Source organism: Mesoplodon bidens, assembly GCF_964165515.1.
Source record: "Mesoplodon bidens genome assembly, chromosome: 18".
In the NCBI taxonomy this organism is placed as follows: Eukaryota; Metazoa; Chordata; class Mammalia; order Artiodactyla; family Ziphiidae; genus Mesoplodon; species Mesoplodon bidens.
The window spans coordinates 17878084-17898158 of NC_138175.1; the positions used below are offsets into that span (position 1 = coordinate 17878084).

At 38.3% G+C, this 20075-nt stretch overlaps 2 protein-coding genes across 14 annotated transcripts in view; one reads left to right on the plus strand and one right to left on the minus strand.

Moving 5' to 3' along the window:
- Nucleotides 1-2380: 2380 nt before the first annotated feature.
- Nucleotides 2381-6243, plus strand: NQO1 (NAD(P)H quinone dehydrogenase 1; the record flags this gene model as incomplete). 2 transcript variants are annotated; one of them, XM_081216968.1, is made up of 4 exons in its annotated part: nt 2381-2505; nt 2616-2746; nt 5633-5856; nt 6081-6243. In XM_081216968.1, the coding sequence occupies exons 1-4, from the start codon at nt 2397-2399 to the stop codon at nt 6241-6243; spliced, it is 627 nt and encodes a 208-aa protein (XP_081073094.1). In that variant the 5' UTR covers nt 2381-2396. The 2 variants fall into 2 exon arrangements, with proteins under 2 accessions (XP_081073094.1, XP_081073095.1); XM_081216969.1 differs by having other exon boundaries at nt 5714-5856.
- A 5642-nt stretch (nt 6244-11885) lies between these two features.
- Nucleotides 11886-20075, minus strand: part of NFAT5 (nuclear factor of activated T cells 5) — a 205331-nt gene continuing 197141 nt past the window's right edge. For all 12 annotated transcript variants that reach the window (XM_081217122.1, XM_081217120.1, XM_081217114.1 and 9 more), the window contains one exon: nt 11886-19679. The gene's annotated coding sequence lies outside the window, so the exon portion shown is untranslated. The remainder of the gene's footprint in view (nt 19680-20075) is intronic.

Here is a 20075-nt window from a genome sequence, read left to right on the forward strand (position 1 = left end):
TATTTTAATTTGCTTTTCCTTGCAGGCCTGACAGGGCACCTTCTCATTTGTTTATTATTGTTTGCAATTTCCTGCCCTGAATCATGTGTTCATATCCTTGACTTTTTCTTCTATTGCATTGTCTTTACCTAATTATTTGTAGGCATTCTTTGGGATTTTAACTCTTTGTGATGAGTTCTGGATATCTTCTCCTGATTGTCTTTTGCTTCTGTTTATAGGACCTTTTGTTAAATACAAATTTTTGATGTTTATGTGGCTTTATCTCTCAGGCTTTTCCTTCATGGTTTCTGAATCTCTAGTCTTTCTTAAAAAGTATCCTCTGTCCAGAGGTTATACAAATTCTCCCTTTCATCCCATACTATTTTTTTAAGGTTTTTAAAATAACATTTATGTCTTAAAAGTTAACATGTGCATAACAGGAACCAAAAAACATTAGAAGCAAAAAACAAAGTTATCCATAATCACAAATAGTTTACTGTTTGATGTGTCCTTCTAGGTCTTGTTTGTGTAGGTAGCTACACAACTAAGCATCCATTTTTATGTAAATAAGACCATACAGTTATGTATCATGCTTTTTCACACATCATGAGTATCTACCATTTTAAAGTCCCAAAGCTATGAGTATTTTGACAACCAAGAATACACTACACCAACTCAGTCTGGATGGGAAAAATGTAATCCTGCCTTTCTTGGTGACAAAAATTTCATAAAAGACAAAAATGGCAACAGGCCTCCAGATAAAGATATTGGCAAGAGTTATGATTAAAATACTGCAATCCCTTAATGTTCAATTAAAAATGAGACATAGGGCTTCCCTGGTGGCAGAGTGGTTGAGAGTCCGCCTGCCGATGCAGGGGACACGGGTTCGTGCCCTGGTCCGGGAAGGTCCCACATGCCGCGGAGCGGCTGGGCCCATGAGCCATGGCCGCTGAGCCTGCGTGTCCGGAGCCTGTGCTCTGCAACGGGAGAGGCCACAGCAGTGAGAGGCCCGCGTACCGCAAAAGAAAACAAACAAACAAAAATAAATAAAGAATTTCTAAAAAAAAAAAAAAAATGAGACATAAAGCAACAGAGTGCACAAAGCATCCTATACTATTCTTTTTTTTTTTTTTTTTTGGTGGGTTTTCTTTTTCTTTTTTTTTTGAATTTTTGAATTTTATTTTTTTATACAGCAGGTTCTTATTAGTCATCAATTTTATACACATCAGTGTATACATGTCAATCCCAATCACCCAATTCATCACACCACCACCACCACCCACCGCTTTCCCCCCTTGATGTCCATACGTTTGTCCTCTACATCTGTTTCAATTTCTGCCCTGCAAACTGGTTCATCTGTACCATTTTTCTGGGTTCCACATATATGCGTTAATATACGATATTTTTCTCTTTCTGACTTACTTGACTCTGTATGACAGTCTCTAGATCCATCCACGTCTCAACAAATGACCCAATTTTGTTCCTTTTTATGGCTGAGTAATATTCCATTGTATATATGTACCACATCTTCTTTATCCATTCGTCTGTCGATGGGCATTTAGGTTGCTTCCATGACCTGGCTATTGTAAATAGTGCTGGAATGAACATTGGGGTACATGTGTCTTTTTGAATTATGGTTTTCTCTGGGTATATGCCCAGCAGTGTGATTGCTGGATCATATGGTAATTCTATTTTTAGTTTTTTAAGGAACCTCCATACTGTTCTCCATAGTGGCTGTATCAATTTACATTCCCACCAACAGTGCAAGAGGGTTCCCTATCCCATACTATTCTAATAGTTTCATTTTTTAAAATGTAGATCTTTAATCTGCCAGCTAATTGTTGCTGTATGTGGTGTGTTAGTGGGATAGTTAAAACCCCAAACTTTAATACAATAGACACACTGAAAAGCGCACAAGTTCTAAGTGAATTTTCACAAACTGAACACACACTTGTGTAATCTGCACCCAGATCAAGAAATAGAATACGGCCAGCACCCCAAAAGCCCATTTGTCCCCTTCCAGTCACTATCCCCTGATGGAGGGTAACTGCTATACTGACTTCTAGCACCTTACATTAGTTTTCTAAGGGGATAATTTTATTTTCATGCAGATGGCTGCTTAAGTATGCCAACACCATTTATTAAATTAGCCACTGTTTTCCCAGTGAGTTAAAATGCCTCCTTTGATTGTTGGTACTTGTAAGGAGAAAATGTATTTTTTGATGCAGTAGATGGATTGCATAACCCAATGTCTAACAAAGTCACATCTTCCAGTATGGATCCCAGCTGGGCTCACCTGTAGCCAGAGCTTTGCTAGTTGGTGACTGATTTTCTCCATGTTCCTTGTGTGTGTCTAAATAGTTGGAAAAGCACTGATCCTACTGGCCCACTCAGAGAGGACATCCTTCAACTATGCCATGAAGGAGGCCGCCGTAGAGGCTTTGAAGAGGAAAGGATGGGAGGTCACTGTGTTGGACCTGTATGCCATGAACTTCAATCCTGTCATCTCCAGAAACAACATCACAGGTGGGAGCACCTCTCCCCTTTAATTAGGTCTTTGTGGATCTTCTCGCCTGTGGGTTCTCTGGCCCCACCTTGGCCCCTCTGGCGTCAGCCTCTCTTTTTCCTCTCTGCAGGTAAACTGGAGGACCCCGGGAACTCTCAGTATCCTGCCGAGTCTGTTCTAGCTTATAAAGAAGGCCGTCTGAGCCCAGATACTGTGGCCGAACAAAAGAAGCCGCAAGCCACAGACCTTGTGATTTTTCAGGTGTGGTTAAGACATCAAAAGGGGTGTTGGGACACTTGTGTTCTTATTGTCCTAAACCTGGCACCTAATTAGCTATGTAATCTTAGGAAAGTAACAGCCACTTGACAGCATTCTCTGTAGAGAAGGGTGATTACTTCAAAGGCGCAGTATTACACAGATTTACAGATGTCGTGAATCTGGCTGTATTACTCTTTGAAAATATGACTGTGATGGCAGAGATGACATTTGAGCCTTGAGCTTTTTTTCCCCAGTATGTTTAATCTTTTTCTTCAGTTAGTTATTTCTTGTGGAATCACTGAAGTTTGCAATTCTCCCCCGCCCCCATCTCCATAAGCACCCTGAGACTAATTTGTGGAGCTGCTATCTGGAGGATTTGGACTCCAGAGAAAGTTCATTAATACCCCTGAAGGGTCACTGAAAACGAGATACCTGAATTGGGCAGAGAATGATATTCATGTCCCCGTGGATACCCTGCAGAGAGTACATGGAGCCACTGCCACCAGTGGAGATGGAAAGCACTGCCTTCTTATTCTGTAAAAGAAAAGTCATTACCTTCCACATCTCCTTGGTGACAGGAAGTTAATGAAACAGCCCCAGGGAAAAGAACACAAAGGTCCCCCCTCCCATCTGTTTGTTACTTCATACATTGGCTCCTTTGAGCCTCACAGTATGACTCTGCAGAAGTACCAGCCTGGAAGATGGTACACAGAGGGGCAGGCCCAGGATTCCATACTCCTGGATGTGGCAAATCAGGTGAAGGTTGTCATGGTAACACAAAATCAGTGCTGACTGCTGGTGCCTAGGTGGAGTTATTTGTTGTTTTTTAATCTATCTCCCCACACTGCTAGGCATGTATCTAGGCTTGTAATCCAGGAGCTCTAAAAATGTTTCTTGTATAGTTTTGGGTGTCTGCAAAATGAAGACAGACTGACTTTTTTATTATGGACAATTTCAAACATACATAAAGAAGGGAAAATAGTATAATGATGCATCCACCATCCAGCTTTAACTCTCAGTATCCCCTCACCCCTGTTATTTCCTGGTGTATTTTAAAGAAAATCCTGAACATCATGTCAAAGTATCTATGAAAATATCTATTAAAAATTTTGGGAGAGACATGCATCTCTCCCAAAGGGACCTGGAGCCTGATTTTGGTATCTAATTGTGCTCAAAACTCTGCCTCAGGACAGAATCTACCTAGAATCCAGGTGTTAGAAAAAGCAGAACCATCAACCTACCCGGAAAGGTCCCTTGTCATACACGGCAGCATACGAGTAAGCAAACTCGCCTATGAGCACTCACTCAAACCAGACTTTCAGGATGGCAGGGACTCCAAACCACTGCAGGGGAAACTGTGAGACAGAGGACAAAGAGGTCAGATGGGGAACACCCCCAAAATAGAAGACTTAGGGTGCTTAGCTGCTGCCCATGATGTCACTGAGGGGCGAACTTTCTTCAGGACATGTCACCCCTTCTGGAGGAGTTAGCACATTCAAGAAAAGAAAATTTTAAAGAAAAGAAAACTATTGTCCTTGGTCAGTCAACTTGACACTCCTGTTTCTGCCTAAAAATACAAATATTGGGTGTGTGTGAAGAAAGCCACATGCAATAAGATTTGCTTCTATGAAATCACGTTTGGCAGCAAAGTCTGAACAGCAAGGATTGCAGGCAAAGTTGGCTTCAGTGTGTGTTGCCTAAATCAATATTTTCCCAAGAGCTTGCTTTTGTGGGTGTGGTTTCAAAAATATGAAACCTGTACCTTGTGCTCACAGATTTAAAATCCTATCATTTAGAATAAACAGAACCACTCACATATGCAAACAAATGATCAGTGTGACTTAAGTTCATCAGGGAATTGCCATGAGAAAGACCTATTGGGCCTCTTGTCCTGGTAAAAGCTAAGCATACCAGTATTTCTTCTTCTCCTTGACTCACTTAAAGGCAATGACAACAGGAACATGCCCAGAGGTTAAAAAACAAAACTAGGACAGAGAAAAAATTTTTAAGACTTGATAGGTCTCTCTTTGAAGGGTGGTTGACCTACAGGAAAGGGGATAAGGAAGTAGAGTTTTAGGACACGACTGAGAATGAGACCTGTATTCTCACCCTGAATCTGCCAGTAATTTGCCTCATCAGTAAAAAGAGGGGCTTGAGGTATCTCTAGTAGCTTCTCACATTCTCACATTTATGATGCCTCAACCGTGAGGGGCCAGATCTGCAGCTTTTACGATAAATGTGCAGGTTGTTTAGGCAAGTAGATTTGGTCCCTTGTGAATGTTCTACAGTCAGGGCTGAAATAGAATTGGCTGGTTTGCCAGGTATTAAACGTTTACTCTCTCAAGTTGTTCTTGGAGGGACTTCCCTGGTGGTGCAGTGGTTAAGACTCCGCGCTCCCAATGCAAGAGGCCTGGGTTCGATCTCTGGTCAGGGAACTAGATCCCACACGCATGCCGCAACTAAGGAGCCCGCCTGCTGCAACTAAGACCCAGCAAAACCAAATAAATAAATAAATATTTAAAAAAAAGGGGGGCCACCTATAGGATTAGGGAATTAACATTAACATTGGAGAATAAATGGTAAGAATAATTTATTAAGACTTGTCTAGTAATGTGGAGAGGCAGAGAAATGCACATGTGCATGCCTTGGCAAGGGTCAGCTGCCAAGAAGCTGAAACTCACCCTTAGGTAATAGAACTTCGGGCAGTTTTGGCACAGAATGCCAGGCTGGCACAGTTTCAAGGTTTTCTTCATTCAAAGAGCACAGCTGAATAGGCTAAAATAGGTAACAACTAGGTACAGAAAGCACAAGGTGAGAGGGTGGAGCTATGAACTAATTTTCCAGGGTGCCTTAGGCCTCCACATCAGGGTGTCCTGTTGGGAAACCCAGATTAACTTTTGTTGTTTGTATATGGTACAAGGTCTGTGGGGTTTGATCTGTGACTCACCTCTGTGCTTTGTGTATCCCCAGAGTGGCACTCTGCATTTCTGTGGCTTCCAAGTCTTGGAACCTCAACTGACATATAGCATTGGGCACACTCTCGAGGATGTCCGAATTCAGATCCTGGAAGGATGGAAGAAACGCCTGGAGAATATTTGGGATGAGATGCTACTGTATTTTGCTCCAAGTAGCCTCTTTCTTTTCTTTTCTTTTTTTTTTTGCAGGCCTCTCACTGCTGTGCCCTCTCCCGTTGCGGAGCACAGGCTCTGGACGCGCAGGCCCAGCGGCCATGGCTCAAGGGCCCAGCCGCTCCGTGGCATGTGGGATCCTCCCCGACCGGGGCACGAACCCGTGTCCCCTGCATCGGCAGGCGGACTCTCAACCACTGCGCCACCAGGGAAGCCCCCCCAAGTAGCCTCTTTGACCTAAACTTCCAGGCAGGATTCTTAATGAAAAAGGAGGTACAGGATGAACAGAAAAATAAGAAATTTGGCCTTTCAGTGGGCCATCACTTGGGCAAGTCCATCCCGACAGACAACCAGATCAAAGCCAGAAAATAAGATTCACAAGACTTGATTTCCTTCTAAAATATAGCCAAATCTAGATTTCTTTCTTGGGGTTCCTTGACTTGCTTTAGTTCTTAAGATTTATGTTTTTCTTTTTCAACAAGGAATGGATAGAACAGACTATATTCATACATTTTTGTATAGTTTTGTTAAACATAACCGATTCTGTTTTTTTTTTTAATTAATTAATTTATTTATGGCTGCGTTGGGTCTTTGTTGCTGCGTGTGGGCTTTCTCTAGTTGCGGCGAGTGGGGGCTACTCTTCGTTGCGGTGCACGGGCTTCTCATTGCAGTGGCTTCTCTTGTGCAGCACGGGCCCTAGGCGCATGAGCTTCAGTAGTTGTGGCACGCGGGCTCAGTAGTTGTGGCACGTGGGCTCTAGAGCGCAGGCTTAGTAGTGACACACGGGCTTAGTTGCTCCGCAGCACTTGGGATCTTCCCGGACCAGGGCTCGAACCCGTGTCCCCTGCATTGGCAGGCGGATTCTTAACCACGACACCACCAGGGAAGTCCCAAATGTAACCAACTGCTATCATGGCAAAATCTAATTAGGCTCAAAAGGCCTCTCAGGCTTAGGCTGTAAAGCCGGAGAAAAGGGTGTAGAAAGATCCCAGACAGTATTCTTTAAGGTCCTCTACTCAACTTAATTCCTCTCTTTAGAGATACATTTTTAGGAATAAATCTGGCTAGAGAGCATCCAACTCCTCAATGATCTATTTTTCTTTTAATTACCTCTCTGTGGTTTATGGCAGAAGGGAATTGCTCAGAGAAAGAAATGACGAAATCTGTCTGACCTAAGGGACTTGTTTAGTAATTACTACTCTCTGCTTGTTTATGATATATATTGGCTTTAATTACTACACAATGACTATTATCCCTAATATGAGTGTCATTCTCCTTCAGCTTTTGTTGTTTCTATACAGTGCACACAGACACCTTGAAATGAAAAGCTAAAAAAACCCTCTTTAATCTTCTAATTTAATGTCTGCAAATAAACCAACACCTCTAAACACTACATCTGCTACAATGAATGAATTCATGAAAGGAAACAGTACTCCCAGTATCTAAGAACAGCTTTCCACAAACAGTACTTTATTTCAGATCCATGTAACTAACCTTCTGGAAGTTCTTCCTGTATCATTGCTAAACTGATGACTTGCCTTTTAAGGATGTGTTTTGGTTTCATGAATTTAGGGACAAAATTGTGAGCCTAGAGTCTCATTAACTTTGGTGAACAATTTTGACGTTAACATTCTAACTTCCTATTTAAATGATTGAGGTGCATCTCTACTCACTGTTGGTATAACTTAAGTAGAAAATGATGAAAGAACGCCCTCTTGTGGTGCATAGAAAGAAAACATGAGAAAATGATGCAAAGCAAGGTTGCATGAAACTGGGAACAGCCTCTTACCTGCCAAGGAAATGATGGCATCAGGCTGGAGAACCTCATGTGCCAGATGCCAGCAGGCACTGGGTATTCTTTCCACAATATCCACAATGGCAGATGGCTGGGTGCTTCAGTTTGAAAACATTTGAAAATATTTACTGTTGCTTTCATCTTCACTGCAGTTTTATGTAAATTTCTAAAAGTTCCAAATGAAATAAATAAAATCCATTTCTACAAAACAGACCCACACTCACTGGTTTCAGAGAAGCTAGTGACAGAGGCATTCAGGCAAAAGTGGAATCTACTGGGGAAGAAGCGATCAGACGATTCAGTGATAAATTGTGGCTAGAAGCCTATATGGTGACTTGGCTTGAGACCTTGCCCAATAGGGCTGCTTCATTCTGAATCGCAAGGGAACCTACTAAGATTCTCTCAGGGAATTTAAAGGACATTTAAGGAGATCCAGGAAAGAGAGTGGTATAGAAATCAAGAAAAACACAGAATGCAATAAACAAATGCCAAGGAGCAATATTTATTCTGATTTGCCTGATTTATTCTGATTTATCTAATCAATGGGCCAGGCATTCTTCTAGAGGCACTGGGAATACAGCAGACAAAAAAACCTAGCCTCATGAAGTTTGCATTCTAGTAAAGAACGAGAGAAGAACAAATGTCAGTCAGGTGGTAATAAATGCTAGGAAGGAAGAGCAGGGTAAGAGGGTTAGAGATGGGATACGAGTTTTATACAGGGTGATCAAGAAAGATCTCTCCTATAAGGTTATATTTGGGCAAAGCCCTGATAAAGTGAGAGAGTGATACATGTAGGTCCCTGAAGAAAGAACATGCCAGGAGTGATGTGAGTGCAAACCCATGAGGCAGCAGCATGATCAGTATGCTTTAGGGAGGGCAAGGAAGTTAGTGTGACTAAAGCACAGAAAGCAAGAGGGGGATAGGTCAGACACAAAGCTGGAATCAGACCACAAAGGGCATTACAAGCATTGTGAAATGTAGAGATAGGAAGTCACTAAAGGGTTTTGAGCAGAGGTGTAACATATGACTTACATTTAAATCTGGTTGGTATGTGAAGAATCAAGTATAAGGGGCAACGATAGAAGCAGGGAGAACTGCTGGGAAGCTGTTATGACAATCTAGGCAACAAATGCTTTGGATCAAAGTGACAGCAATAGATGTATTGAGAAGTGGTTGGATTCTGGAAGTATTTCAAAGGTCAGAGTAACAGGATTTGATGATGGATTGGATCAAGGTCAAAAAACAAACAAACCGGGCTTCCCTGGTGGCGCAGTGGTTGAGAGTCTGCCTGCCGATGCAGGGGACATGGGTTCGTGCCCTGGTCCGGGAGGATCCCACATGCCGCAGAGCGGCTGGGCCAGTGAGCCATGGCCGCTGAGCCTGCGCGTCCGGAGCCTGTGCTGTACAACGGGAGAGGCCACAGCAGTGAGAGACCCGTGTACCTCAAAAAAACCCAAAAAAACCCAACCCTCAAAGGTATTTTGGCTTAAACAATTGGAAGAATAGAGATTCCATTTGCTTAGATGGGGAAGAATCTGGAAAGAGTATTGGCGGCAGAAGTTGGGAGTGGGAAGGGGAGAATCAAAATTTCACTTCAGACATGTTATTTCTGAGATGCCTGTTAAGACTGTCAAGTAGATAGTTCGATAATAGGAACCTGGAGTTAAAGAAGTTATGGCTGGAGATATACATTTGGAAATTTTCAACACATAGTCTGTAAAGCAATCTGACTGGATGAGCACACCTAAAAATTGAGTTATGATAGAGATCTGATGATTGACTTCTAGGGTTCTCCAATGTTAGGAGGTCAAGAAGACGAGAATGGAAAAGGCCAGTGAAGCAGAAGAGATGAGTGCGGTGTCCTGAAAGCCAAGTGAATAAAGTGTTTCAAAGAGTGTCATACACTGTTGGTAAACCGAGTGAAACAGCCCTCAGGATTGACTTTTGGGTGGCCATTGGTGATGCTGATGAGCTATTTCAGTAGAGCAGGGTGATAAAACCTGATTGGAATGGGTTCAGGAGGATGAAAAAGAGAAAGTGGAAATAGTACGTATGGGGGATGTGGGGATGTGTGGTCAAATAAAATTGTTTGATATGTTTAAGAGATGAGGGACATTACACAAAATTTATATACCAGTGGGTATGACTCAGAGAGAAAGGTTTTGATGCTGGAGAAAGAGGACAATTATATATGTATACATATAACTGAATCACTTTGAATCACTTTGCTGTACTAACATAACAAAATCAACTATAATCCAATATAAAATAAAACTTAAATTAAAAATTAAAAAAAGAAAGAGGACAATTAAAGGAACAGGAGCATGTATTTGAAAAAGCAAAAAGATATGGATCCAGTGCACCAGAGGCAGAAGAGCAAAGTAGCAACAGGACTGGTACACTTATTAGGCACTTAGCTCTTGTGTGCCAGGAACTAAGTAGTTTTACACTGATTAATTTACTTCTTATAACAACCCTAAGAGGATCATTCATTTTTCTTTCCACTTTATAAATAAAGAAATTGAGGAATGGAGAGGTTAAACAGTAGGTATAGGAGCCAGAACTTCACCCAAGCAGGCAAACTCAAGAGCCTATGCTTTTGGACTTCCCTGGCAGCGCAGTGGTTAAGAATCCGCCTGCCAATGCAGGGGACACGGGTTCGAGCCCTGGTCCAGGAAGATCCCACATGCCTCGGAACAACTAAGGCCGTGTGCCACAACTACTGAGCCTGCGCTCTAGAGCCCGCAAGCCACAACTACTGAGCCCATATGCCCTAGAGCCCGCGTGCCTAGAGCCCGTGCTCCGCAACAAGAGAAGCCACCACAATGAGAAGCCCGCGCACCACAACGAAGAGTAGCCCCCGCTCGCCGCAACTAGAGAAAGCCCGTGCGCAGCAACGAAGACCTAACGCAGCCAAAAGTAAATAAAGAAGTAAATAAATTTATTTTTAAAAAAAGAGCTTATGCTTTAAATACTGTGCAGGCAGGGACAATGACAACATGAAATAGAGGACAAGAGTAGTAATCAATTGTCTTCCTGAGAGAAAGACCATTAAGTGTTGCTGTCGAGAAACTATAGCTGCTTTTATACTTCTAGAGTCCCTCTGTGTCCTGAGCAGGGATAAATGATGTTCGGTTCTTTTACAGGCCTAATTATATGGCTGCTGAGAACTGTCTGCTCCTCACAAGATAATAGAGCAGGACTCTTACCAGCTTGGAGTAAAGCAGGACAGCTATCTCCCTTGTTCTGCACACTGTAACTTAAATTATGTAACTCAGGATAGCATCAGCCTTTCCGGCAGCCACTCATATGAGGTCCCATTTTCTGATCAGTCTTTTGCCCACATACGCTGTTTTTAGGACCCCAGTACTTTTGATATTTATACTTATTTAATTTCATTTGGTTATTACTCCTTTCCAGTGCTGCTGAAGTCAATAAATGCCAAAAGACAACTTTTAAACATATTTAGAACAATGGCAGCATTGTTGTCACTTTAGACTCCTGAAGTGACAACTCATTTAGATATATACATTTGGATGGGTTAAAAAATTCAGTCACTTTCACAGAATCAACAGACACTGTCTATATTTGATAAGAAGGTATAAGCATACTGTTTAAAGCAGTGCTTCTGAAGCTTCAGTTATTTATATATCAAATACATGATATTCATGTATCACCTGTATTAGTATTTATTTAGTATTTCCCCATCGTCTAGTAAGTAGACACTTTATATATTTTTCTAATGTACATACAAACCTTATATATATATGTTTAAAGATAATGTTTGCCCATGTATCACCTGAAATCATTTTGGGCACCACTAGTGATATATGTACCACATTCTGATATATATATATATATGGAAATAACTTACAGAAAAATAAAAAGAGATTGCCTCTGGATGTGGGACTGAGGACTGGAGAGACTTGGTTTTCATCAAAAGTACCTCCATAATACAAGACTTGTCACCACACGTATCTATTGTTTTACTAAACATGAAACATTTAAACTAAGTAAAACAAACAAAAATTCTATTACACTAAGTCACTTGGTACACTGCCTGGTACAATGTAACTATTCAAAAATATTTCTATATTTCATACCTTTTCCTACTGATTTTTTAAGTTCAATCACATACTCATGTCGCTCAAAACTGACATTCACGGATATGACTTCATTCATAAAATCTGAGGAAAAAAGACAGTTAACTACTACAAAATGAAAACTTTCAATGTTTTATTTTTGACTGCAGCTGTTTACAGAAATATAGTTGCAAGTATACAAATGTTCCAATAGAAGCAAAATATCTTTTTAATATTTAACAAGTTATCACAGATAGCTAAAAACATAGATGCAAATGAAATTCCCTCAGAGAATAAACTGAAAATATCTGGTGTCAGTGCTCTGAAATCCCAACTATGAAAGCCATATACACAAAAATGTAACCCTTACTTACATCATTGCAGGACAATGGAAGAAGGCAGTTCAGTGGTTGATCAGTGTGCTCAAGCAAATAAAATTAAATAAAAAAGTTAAATGGCAGAATGGTAGCTAAACCACTTGAGAACAGGTTAATAACGTAACTGTAGTATATTCATTAAAAGACTAAGTAAAAGAAATGAATGAAACAGTAAAAATTGTCAAAAAAAAGTAATAAATACTTGGAGCTTATCAATTCAATGTAAGGGAACAAGGTAAGCAGATACATTCATTAGATCAAAGGAAATTAGCTTAATATCATTGGAATCAGTTTGTCGCTATGAAAGTCATAAACACTTCCATGCAGGACAGTTCTTTATTGGACACAGTCTGATTCCAAAGCCACTCTCAAACATCTGAGATGTGTGTGTGTGTGTGTGTGTGCTGTCCTGAGGTTCGTTAGCTAAAATAATAATAATACAAACTATTTCAAATCAGGCAAGTTACTTCTGGAAAAAAAACAAAACAAAACAGGGTGATACGGTTAAACACAGAGCCTTTTAAAGGAAATATTACAAGTTGGAGTTGAACAGAATTGTGGTATGGTATAATGCTTTGGATATACAAATACAGTATGCAATAAAGTGGGGAAGAGGGGAAGGGGAACAAGAAAGGAGGAATGTAGCTAGAGCATCTCCCAACAGCTTGCCTATGTATTTCCAGCACCAAAGTTTGCAGAGTAAGCCACTTGTATTTCCACTGCTAGTTTTAAGCAAAGACAGCAGTGGTGATTTTCATAAAGTGAGTGTACAATTATTTTCATTTTGCAATGTTCACTTTTCTTACATGAGTTTATTATTATTATTATTAATTGGTGATTTGTAAACACCAACAATTATGGAGGTACTGAATTATGCTCAAAATTAATGCTCAAATTAAATAATACAGTGTCTGTTTAACATCGTGTCTGAAGCTTAAGTTCCAAGGATAGTTAAATTCTAGTGCATCAATTCTCATACAAAGCAAGCTATTTTAAAAGAAGATTTATCTATTAAAAAAAGAAATTAAATAAGGTGCTTTGTTGACCTGGCTAGCTATGTTATTTAATAGCTCAGATACAAATGTAAATATAAGGAATGAGAAATAATTTTGTTCTGAGAGTTGGTCTAGATGGGCCAAAATTGTGGTCTGCTGGTAAAGTAAGAGGCAATGAAAAGAAAGCTTTTATTATCACTGCCCACAATGTATCCATTTTACGGATAAACAGGAGACTTTAGCACCCGTCAACTGTATTAGCTACTTAACTGTCATAATAGTTAAAATAAACACAGAACATTGCACCTATATATTTAAATCAGTCATTTAATGTAAACTTTTTAGTAAGTGGTATGAAAATGCCAAACTAAGTTAACTGAATTATCAATAACTAGACTAATTGTATATGTACATAAAATATACTGTATTTCTATAGGCAGTACTGAGAATAAATTAGCATTGCCAATAAATGATTATAGATAACCAGGTTAAATTGAATTTACATTAAAAACAATGTATAACTGTGTCTGTTTGAGTGGGGAAAAAAAGCCCTTTCTAGATCTTACTGTATACAGTTTACACCAGTGGTTCTCAAACTTTAGCATGTATCAGAATCACCTGAAAGGCTTGTTAAAAAACAGATTGCTGAGTCCCACTCCAGAGTTTCTGATTCACTATGCCTGGGATAAGGCCCAAGATTTTGCATTTTAAACTAGTTCCCAGGTGATACGGATGTTGGCTGGTGGGCTGAGGACCACACTTTGAGAACCATTGGTTTATACATACTATATATGTAGAAAACTGTATACTATAATGCTATTAATACGAAACAAAAAATATAGGAAGAGGGCTGGTTTTAATTAACTCTCAAACATATAATTAGAAAGCTGAACATTTTAATGTTTCTAAAATGATTTTCTGAAGTGTAATAATTTCTCCTTATAGTCAGTTACATTTCAAAGTCTTAAGTCCTACTATACATTTTAGAAAATATTCCCATAACATACCAAGTTGGCTATCCAAAATAAAAAGGGACATAAATATTCTAAACAGTTAAGATATACTCATCAAGAAGGAATCATCACTATACAGCATTCTTGACTTCTTTGGAATGATTAAAGTGCATAATATCATTAGGGTATTGAGAATATTGCATAAAGGTTTGCAGTCTTTAGTGCCACTAACAGTCACGGAAATACTCACATGGGGAAAGCAGCTCTATCCCTAAGCTACTACTCTCCTGACCTGTTTGTTGCTGATGGCTCTTTCTTCAGGCACCACCACTATGGTAAGGAGCTGGAACATAGGCAAAATTAACAAAAAACAGAGGGATACTCAATCCAACTGTATTTGGCTGCAAGGAATTATTTTAGTTCTGGAGGGACTCAGATACAACTTCATTTCCTTTGACACTATTTTTCACAGGCAGATTTCTAAAGTTCTGATGGACAAGAAGTACACTATAATGAATTATTTGACTCTGTATGGTTAGAAAAATTGACATTACTAAGCTTTACCTAAACTATGTGTTAGTGGTTTATTTTCACCCATCTTATAATAAAGATCAGAGAAGGTGCTTCAAACACTTCCTTTCTGAAATTTAACTATCCACATTTGTGTACATAGTCTCACATATAGTAAAATTTTCGATAGCATTCAGTTAAGACCTATTATTAGTTGGTCAAGATGAAGACAAATTTAGCTAATTTCTATAAAGGCTAAATAGTATAATTTTGTGATCTTTCACTTAGCCTCCTTCAAAGAAACAATTCTAGCTATGTATCTTTTTTGTTCCTCTTATGCCAAAGGGCGTTAGAAAGTTATGAAGTTGTTTCTATGGTGATCAAAAAATGGAGAAAAGAATGACTAAATAGAAAAAATGAAAGTTGAGACTATTAAAGTCATTTGCAATGTGTTTTTGGCAACAATGAAAAATGAAATTACAAGAAAGGGGCACTAACATGGTAAAAAGGCACTTTTCCATAAGCATTTAATCTAGATATAAAATATTAATTTAAAAAAATTTCCTGAAAGAGAAAATGGAGTAAAAATAGAATTTTATTAATAAGTGAGGCTAGAATGACACAAAAACAAATGAGGATTAAAGAAGTAAGTAGAGTGCTGGGACAATTCACAAATGATATTCTAGGTATTATTCTGATATTTACTATAGTATGAACATTATCTTCATGATTTAGCTCTAGTGACACAAATAAGCAGAGAAGAAAACCTTTTTTTAATACATGTTATGAGATTCTAAAGGTGATGAACTATATACAGTCTCTCTCTCTCTCTCTCTCTCTCTCTCTCTCATTAAGGCTCTCCATATAACCAAAGGCATGCAGATATAATGTGGCTGTCTTGGTTAGGGATGAAGCCTGTGGTCATGAAACAGAGTAAAGCTAACAGATCTCATATAATTTTCAATTAATTAGAAAAAAGTCAACTGGAAAACAGATACTATAACAGAAATTCTCACCAGAAGGATGAAACATTCTCAAATTACTCCTAGTGAATATTTATAAACCATGCTGAATTTGAGATTTTGGTTATTAAAGCATTTAATTTCTGGTCTATAATTGCTGATGCATCTAAACAGACTTCACTTTTCCAAAATAAGCATCTATAATGGCTTAAATGGTCAAAAGGAATTATTATCTTTGTTCTGGAGGGACTCAAATATAACTTCTTTTCTCATTCCCTTAGACACAATTTTTCCTAGGCAGATAAACTGAGGTTCTGATGGGCAAGAAATGCACTATAATGAAATTCCCAACTACAGCATATACAGTATTACAAAAAAAGAAAGGAAGAAAGGTCCCTCATTAATACTGCTTCTATAATAAACAAAGCCCTTCAAAAACCTGTTCTAGGGAGACTGGCGAAAACAGATTTGCATTGGTTAGATAACAACATGATACTCTATTTGTAATTAGAGTAAGGTAACATAACATGATAAAGCTCAGAAGCAAAATATGACTTCTAATTATTTTCTCCCATGTTGGTGTGGATATATAATGGAATGACAATAAGGAATAAAACACACACACACACACACATGCGCACACTCATGCAGACACACAGGTAAGCTCCAAGCATTAATGTGAGTTGTTAAAAGCAAGAACAATTGAATGTAACGATAAAAAGGAATAAAATGTGGTTTATAGTTTATTTAGGTCCTTCTGCCATGAGTAAATTTAATAAATTGTTGTTTCCAAGGCCTCTGTTGGCTCATGGAGTCTCTCCTATATGTAGATATAACTTGTAACAGTAATCTTGAAACTGCATTATTAGCACAAGTATCAACCACTGACCACTAAGCTAACTCTTCAATAAGAAGACGAGTACTTTTTGTAACCAAATAGTATGTTCTGAATGCTATACTTAACATTGACCTTTTAGGGGTAAGGAACATTTAACAATGTAAAAAAAAATCCATCATTATTGAATAAGAATATGGTATCTTAGCACAGCCCTTGTACAAATAACCACAAAACTTATGAAAATAAAAATTGGGTTTTCTGCCTCCATCCAATCAAACCACTACAGTTCAGGTGTATGTTCTGTTCTAAACTTAGATATTATAAAACAGAAAATTGGTCCCTGGTGACTTGGCATTGGCAATCAGCATTTTACAATGATAAACTTCTTGCTAAATAACAGAAGTCAGCACCCAAGCCAGTCTTCTTGCCACCACTTTATCCATACAGCAGTGTTAACATTCTAACTGGAACTTGATGAACAAACAGACTTCCTGAGTCTCCTGTGTAATCTCTTGGGAAAAAATTCAGAAAACTCAGAAATAAACTTACAGCATTTTATTTCTACTTCTTATTTTTATACCAGTGGATAAGCTTACTGACATGAGTCAACCCTCTGCAGTTAAGAGTTTTACATTTTAAAACTGAAGCACTGGATTGTGTGGTCCTTCTCATACCCTGAACTATACTGGGTAAATTTTCCTGATGGGGTGGGGAGAGAGAGATATATTGAGGAAAATGCTTTTGGTTTAGAGAATTTATAAAGTAGCTCTGGATATTACAAGATGGGGAAAATGTTATTAAAATTACAAACATGGGTTTTTTTTAGTGTCTTTATAAATAAAAGGCATAGAATACAGAAAGCCAATTAATAATAACAATAACAACAATAATAAAATATTAAATATATAGTGAGCAAAGACTGAATGGCTCATTCTTGTGAAACTCCACTTGACACAACTGCCTGGATGGGTTTCCTTACTCTAACGTTTTGCTGAGTGAAAGATCCAGCGAACACACAGTGAGCTGCCTTTAGCCCACTAATCACATCAAGGAACCACCTGATGGAATGGCCACAGATGAAAAGGTCATTTGTTTGAAAAGATACTTAAATACTCAATAAAGACATAACAAACCCCCCCTCACTTTTATCAGACGCCACGTTGTGGTAGAACATCAGACAAACTCACAAATTTACCACAAAAATGTGTGGCAAAAAAAGAATAGTTTATATATATGTATATATATAAATTTCTATATTTATGCCAATGTACTCACTCAGTACAAATAGCAAAATAGTATACCATTTCCTAAATACAAAATATAGCTTTCCAAAAAAATGAAACACACATTAGATATAAACCATCCAAAACTTGAACGATTGAAAACTGTATTCAAAATTAAATGACCCAGAGTAGGTCTCTTTCTGAAAAGTTCCCTTCATATCGGCAAGAAGCCTGTACTACTGAAAACATAATTCAATGCCTCTCAATCAGAGAGAGAAAGAAAGGGTTGGGGGTGGAAGGAAGAATAAATGAGAACAAAGAGAAAAAACAAATTAAAGAAGAGCACAAAGAACCAAGGAAGACCATCACAAAAAGGGGGAAAAATCTGACTCTATAAACAAAACCAACACCACAATTCCACAAAGTTCAGCTAAATGTATCGGATAGAAAAAATAAAAAACAGAATTGTAGCCTTCAACAAACAATTAACAGGCTAATTTTTGTACACTTAAAAAATAAATGAAACGGACAAGAATGCCAAAACATCTTATCTACATATAGAAGCCACACACAATTTGGCCTTAAACTGTATTAACAGCTTTCTACATGCCAAAAGGAGAGTAAGACATAAGCATGTGTCCAGACAACAGGTTGTAGAGAGAAGCAGGCATCCCATGGGTGGTGAGAACACCCAAATCTGTATAACTAATGCTACAACTGCAAGTTCTGGAGTGTGTTATTTTGCTCTCTATAGATGTAACACAAATTAATTCTTCATATTAAGTCAATGATATGACCCTGTAAAGCCTAAGGCTTGTGGGAACCATCAGATAAGTGACCACTTCAAACTGTAAAGCACTGAGGTGACAAGTGAATTACACTCACTGCAGCTCAGGGAGAAGTGATGTTTCAAGAAATTTTAGTTTGTCTTTTTTTTCTTCAGATTAACATTTACACTGTTTCCTATTAGAGGGAAAAATTTGAAGACTTCAGAACAGCACCGTTCATGGAAAAGAAATGCATTGTTTCTTGTTTCTCAGGAGTCAGCTCCCCTCATTCCTGAAAGGATACCCCCCGGCCTGTGCTGCAGGAGTTGCTGGGTTACCCCAGATCAAAGTGGTCTTTTCATTTAAGTTACTACAGGATCACAAAGCTAGTAGTATATTACTAATTGTCTAAAATAAAGTGAAGAAGAGGGGAAGAATAGTATCGCTGAACATAAAAAGGGAATACCAGTTCAAGACTGGGATAAGAAGAAAACAGACTTGAATTACTCTGTCAGTTTTAACTACTGTAGGAGGATATCAGAACTTAATTTACCATATATTATCCCCTTCATTTTTAAATAGAGCAAGATGTTTATATTTTTCTATGCACAGTTATGGCTAAAACCCTTAACAGAAACACAGAGAATTAACAACTCTCTGAAAAATAAAATCAATAGCATTCCAGCTGTTCCCAGTTTGTGTGTTGTCTGTGATAGAGTCCTCTTATCTGTGTAGAGCTCTTAATACAGCTTACCTGTCAGAATGTTACCCCTTCAGTTTCTCTATAAAAACGGAATAAAGATTGCTTCACTTTGGCCAATAGCTGTGCTTTTTATATTGAAAAATCACAGCCTAAGTTATGATTTGAACTTTCCTTTTTCAAAAGCCACTACTTGACTAAATGCAGGAAAGAAAATCTGAATGAAGAACAAAAGTAAACATGAAACATGAATTATTTTCTAATAGCAATAATAACTGAGTGATCCAGCTTATCAATTTAAACTGTATTTTTAAAGAAATAATGCCTAGGAAAATAGCAACAATTAATTCTGTCAGCTGGAAACTCAAATAGATTCTCAGTCATCACTGTTATTAGGAATATAAAATAAAAAGATGTTAACAATGGTGGTTAATCACTGCAATAGGCAGCATAGGTGTGCCCTTTTGCAGTCAGAGTAAAATCCATCCATTTATTCAATCACAGTTTTTCATATTTTGTTTTCTTTTTAAAGTAACAGTTCAATAATCCTCATGGAATCACAAGATCTCAGGGTATCTTGAAATCAGGATTTTCTTCATGGAATTTCTAAAAAAAGAAGAGGTTTAATATAACTCAATAGGGAGGGAAAGCCTTTACAAAGTTCCCGTAGCCCTGAATGATCCCAAAGTATCTTACAATACTACAAATGATATTTTATCATATTTATACTGTCAGATGTTTCAGATTCAATATTTATTTCTTGAGGAATGGAGATATGAGACATAATTATATCTGATATATAGTACATTCATCAGATGTTCTGTCATTCCAAGGAAAAGAAGCTTAGAGCCAGAAGGAATGCCCAGTATTAACAATATGACCTAAGCTATCATTCAGAGTAATTTATTTAGGGTAAAAAAGTACCATCTTGTGAGAAAGCCATATTTTAAAAGATCAGAGTCCTAACAGTGTTATTACTTAACTCAAATCTGCTAAGAATAA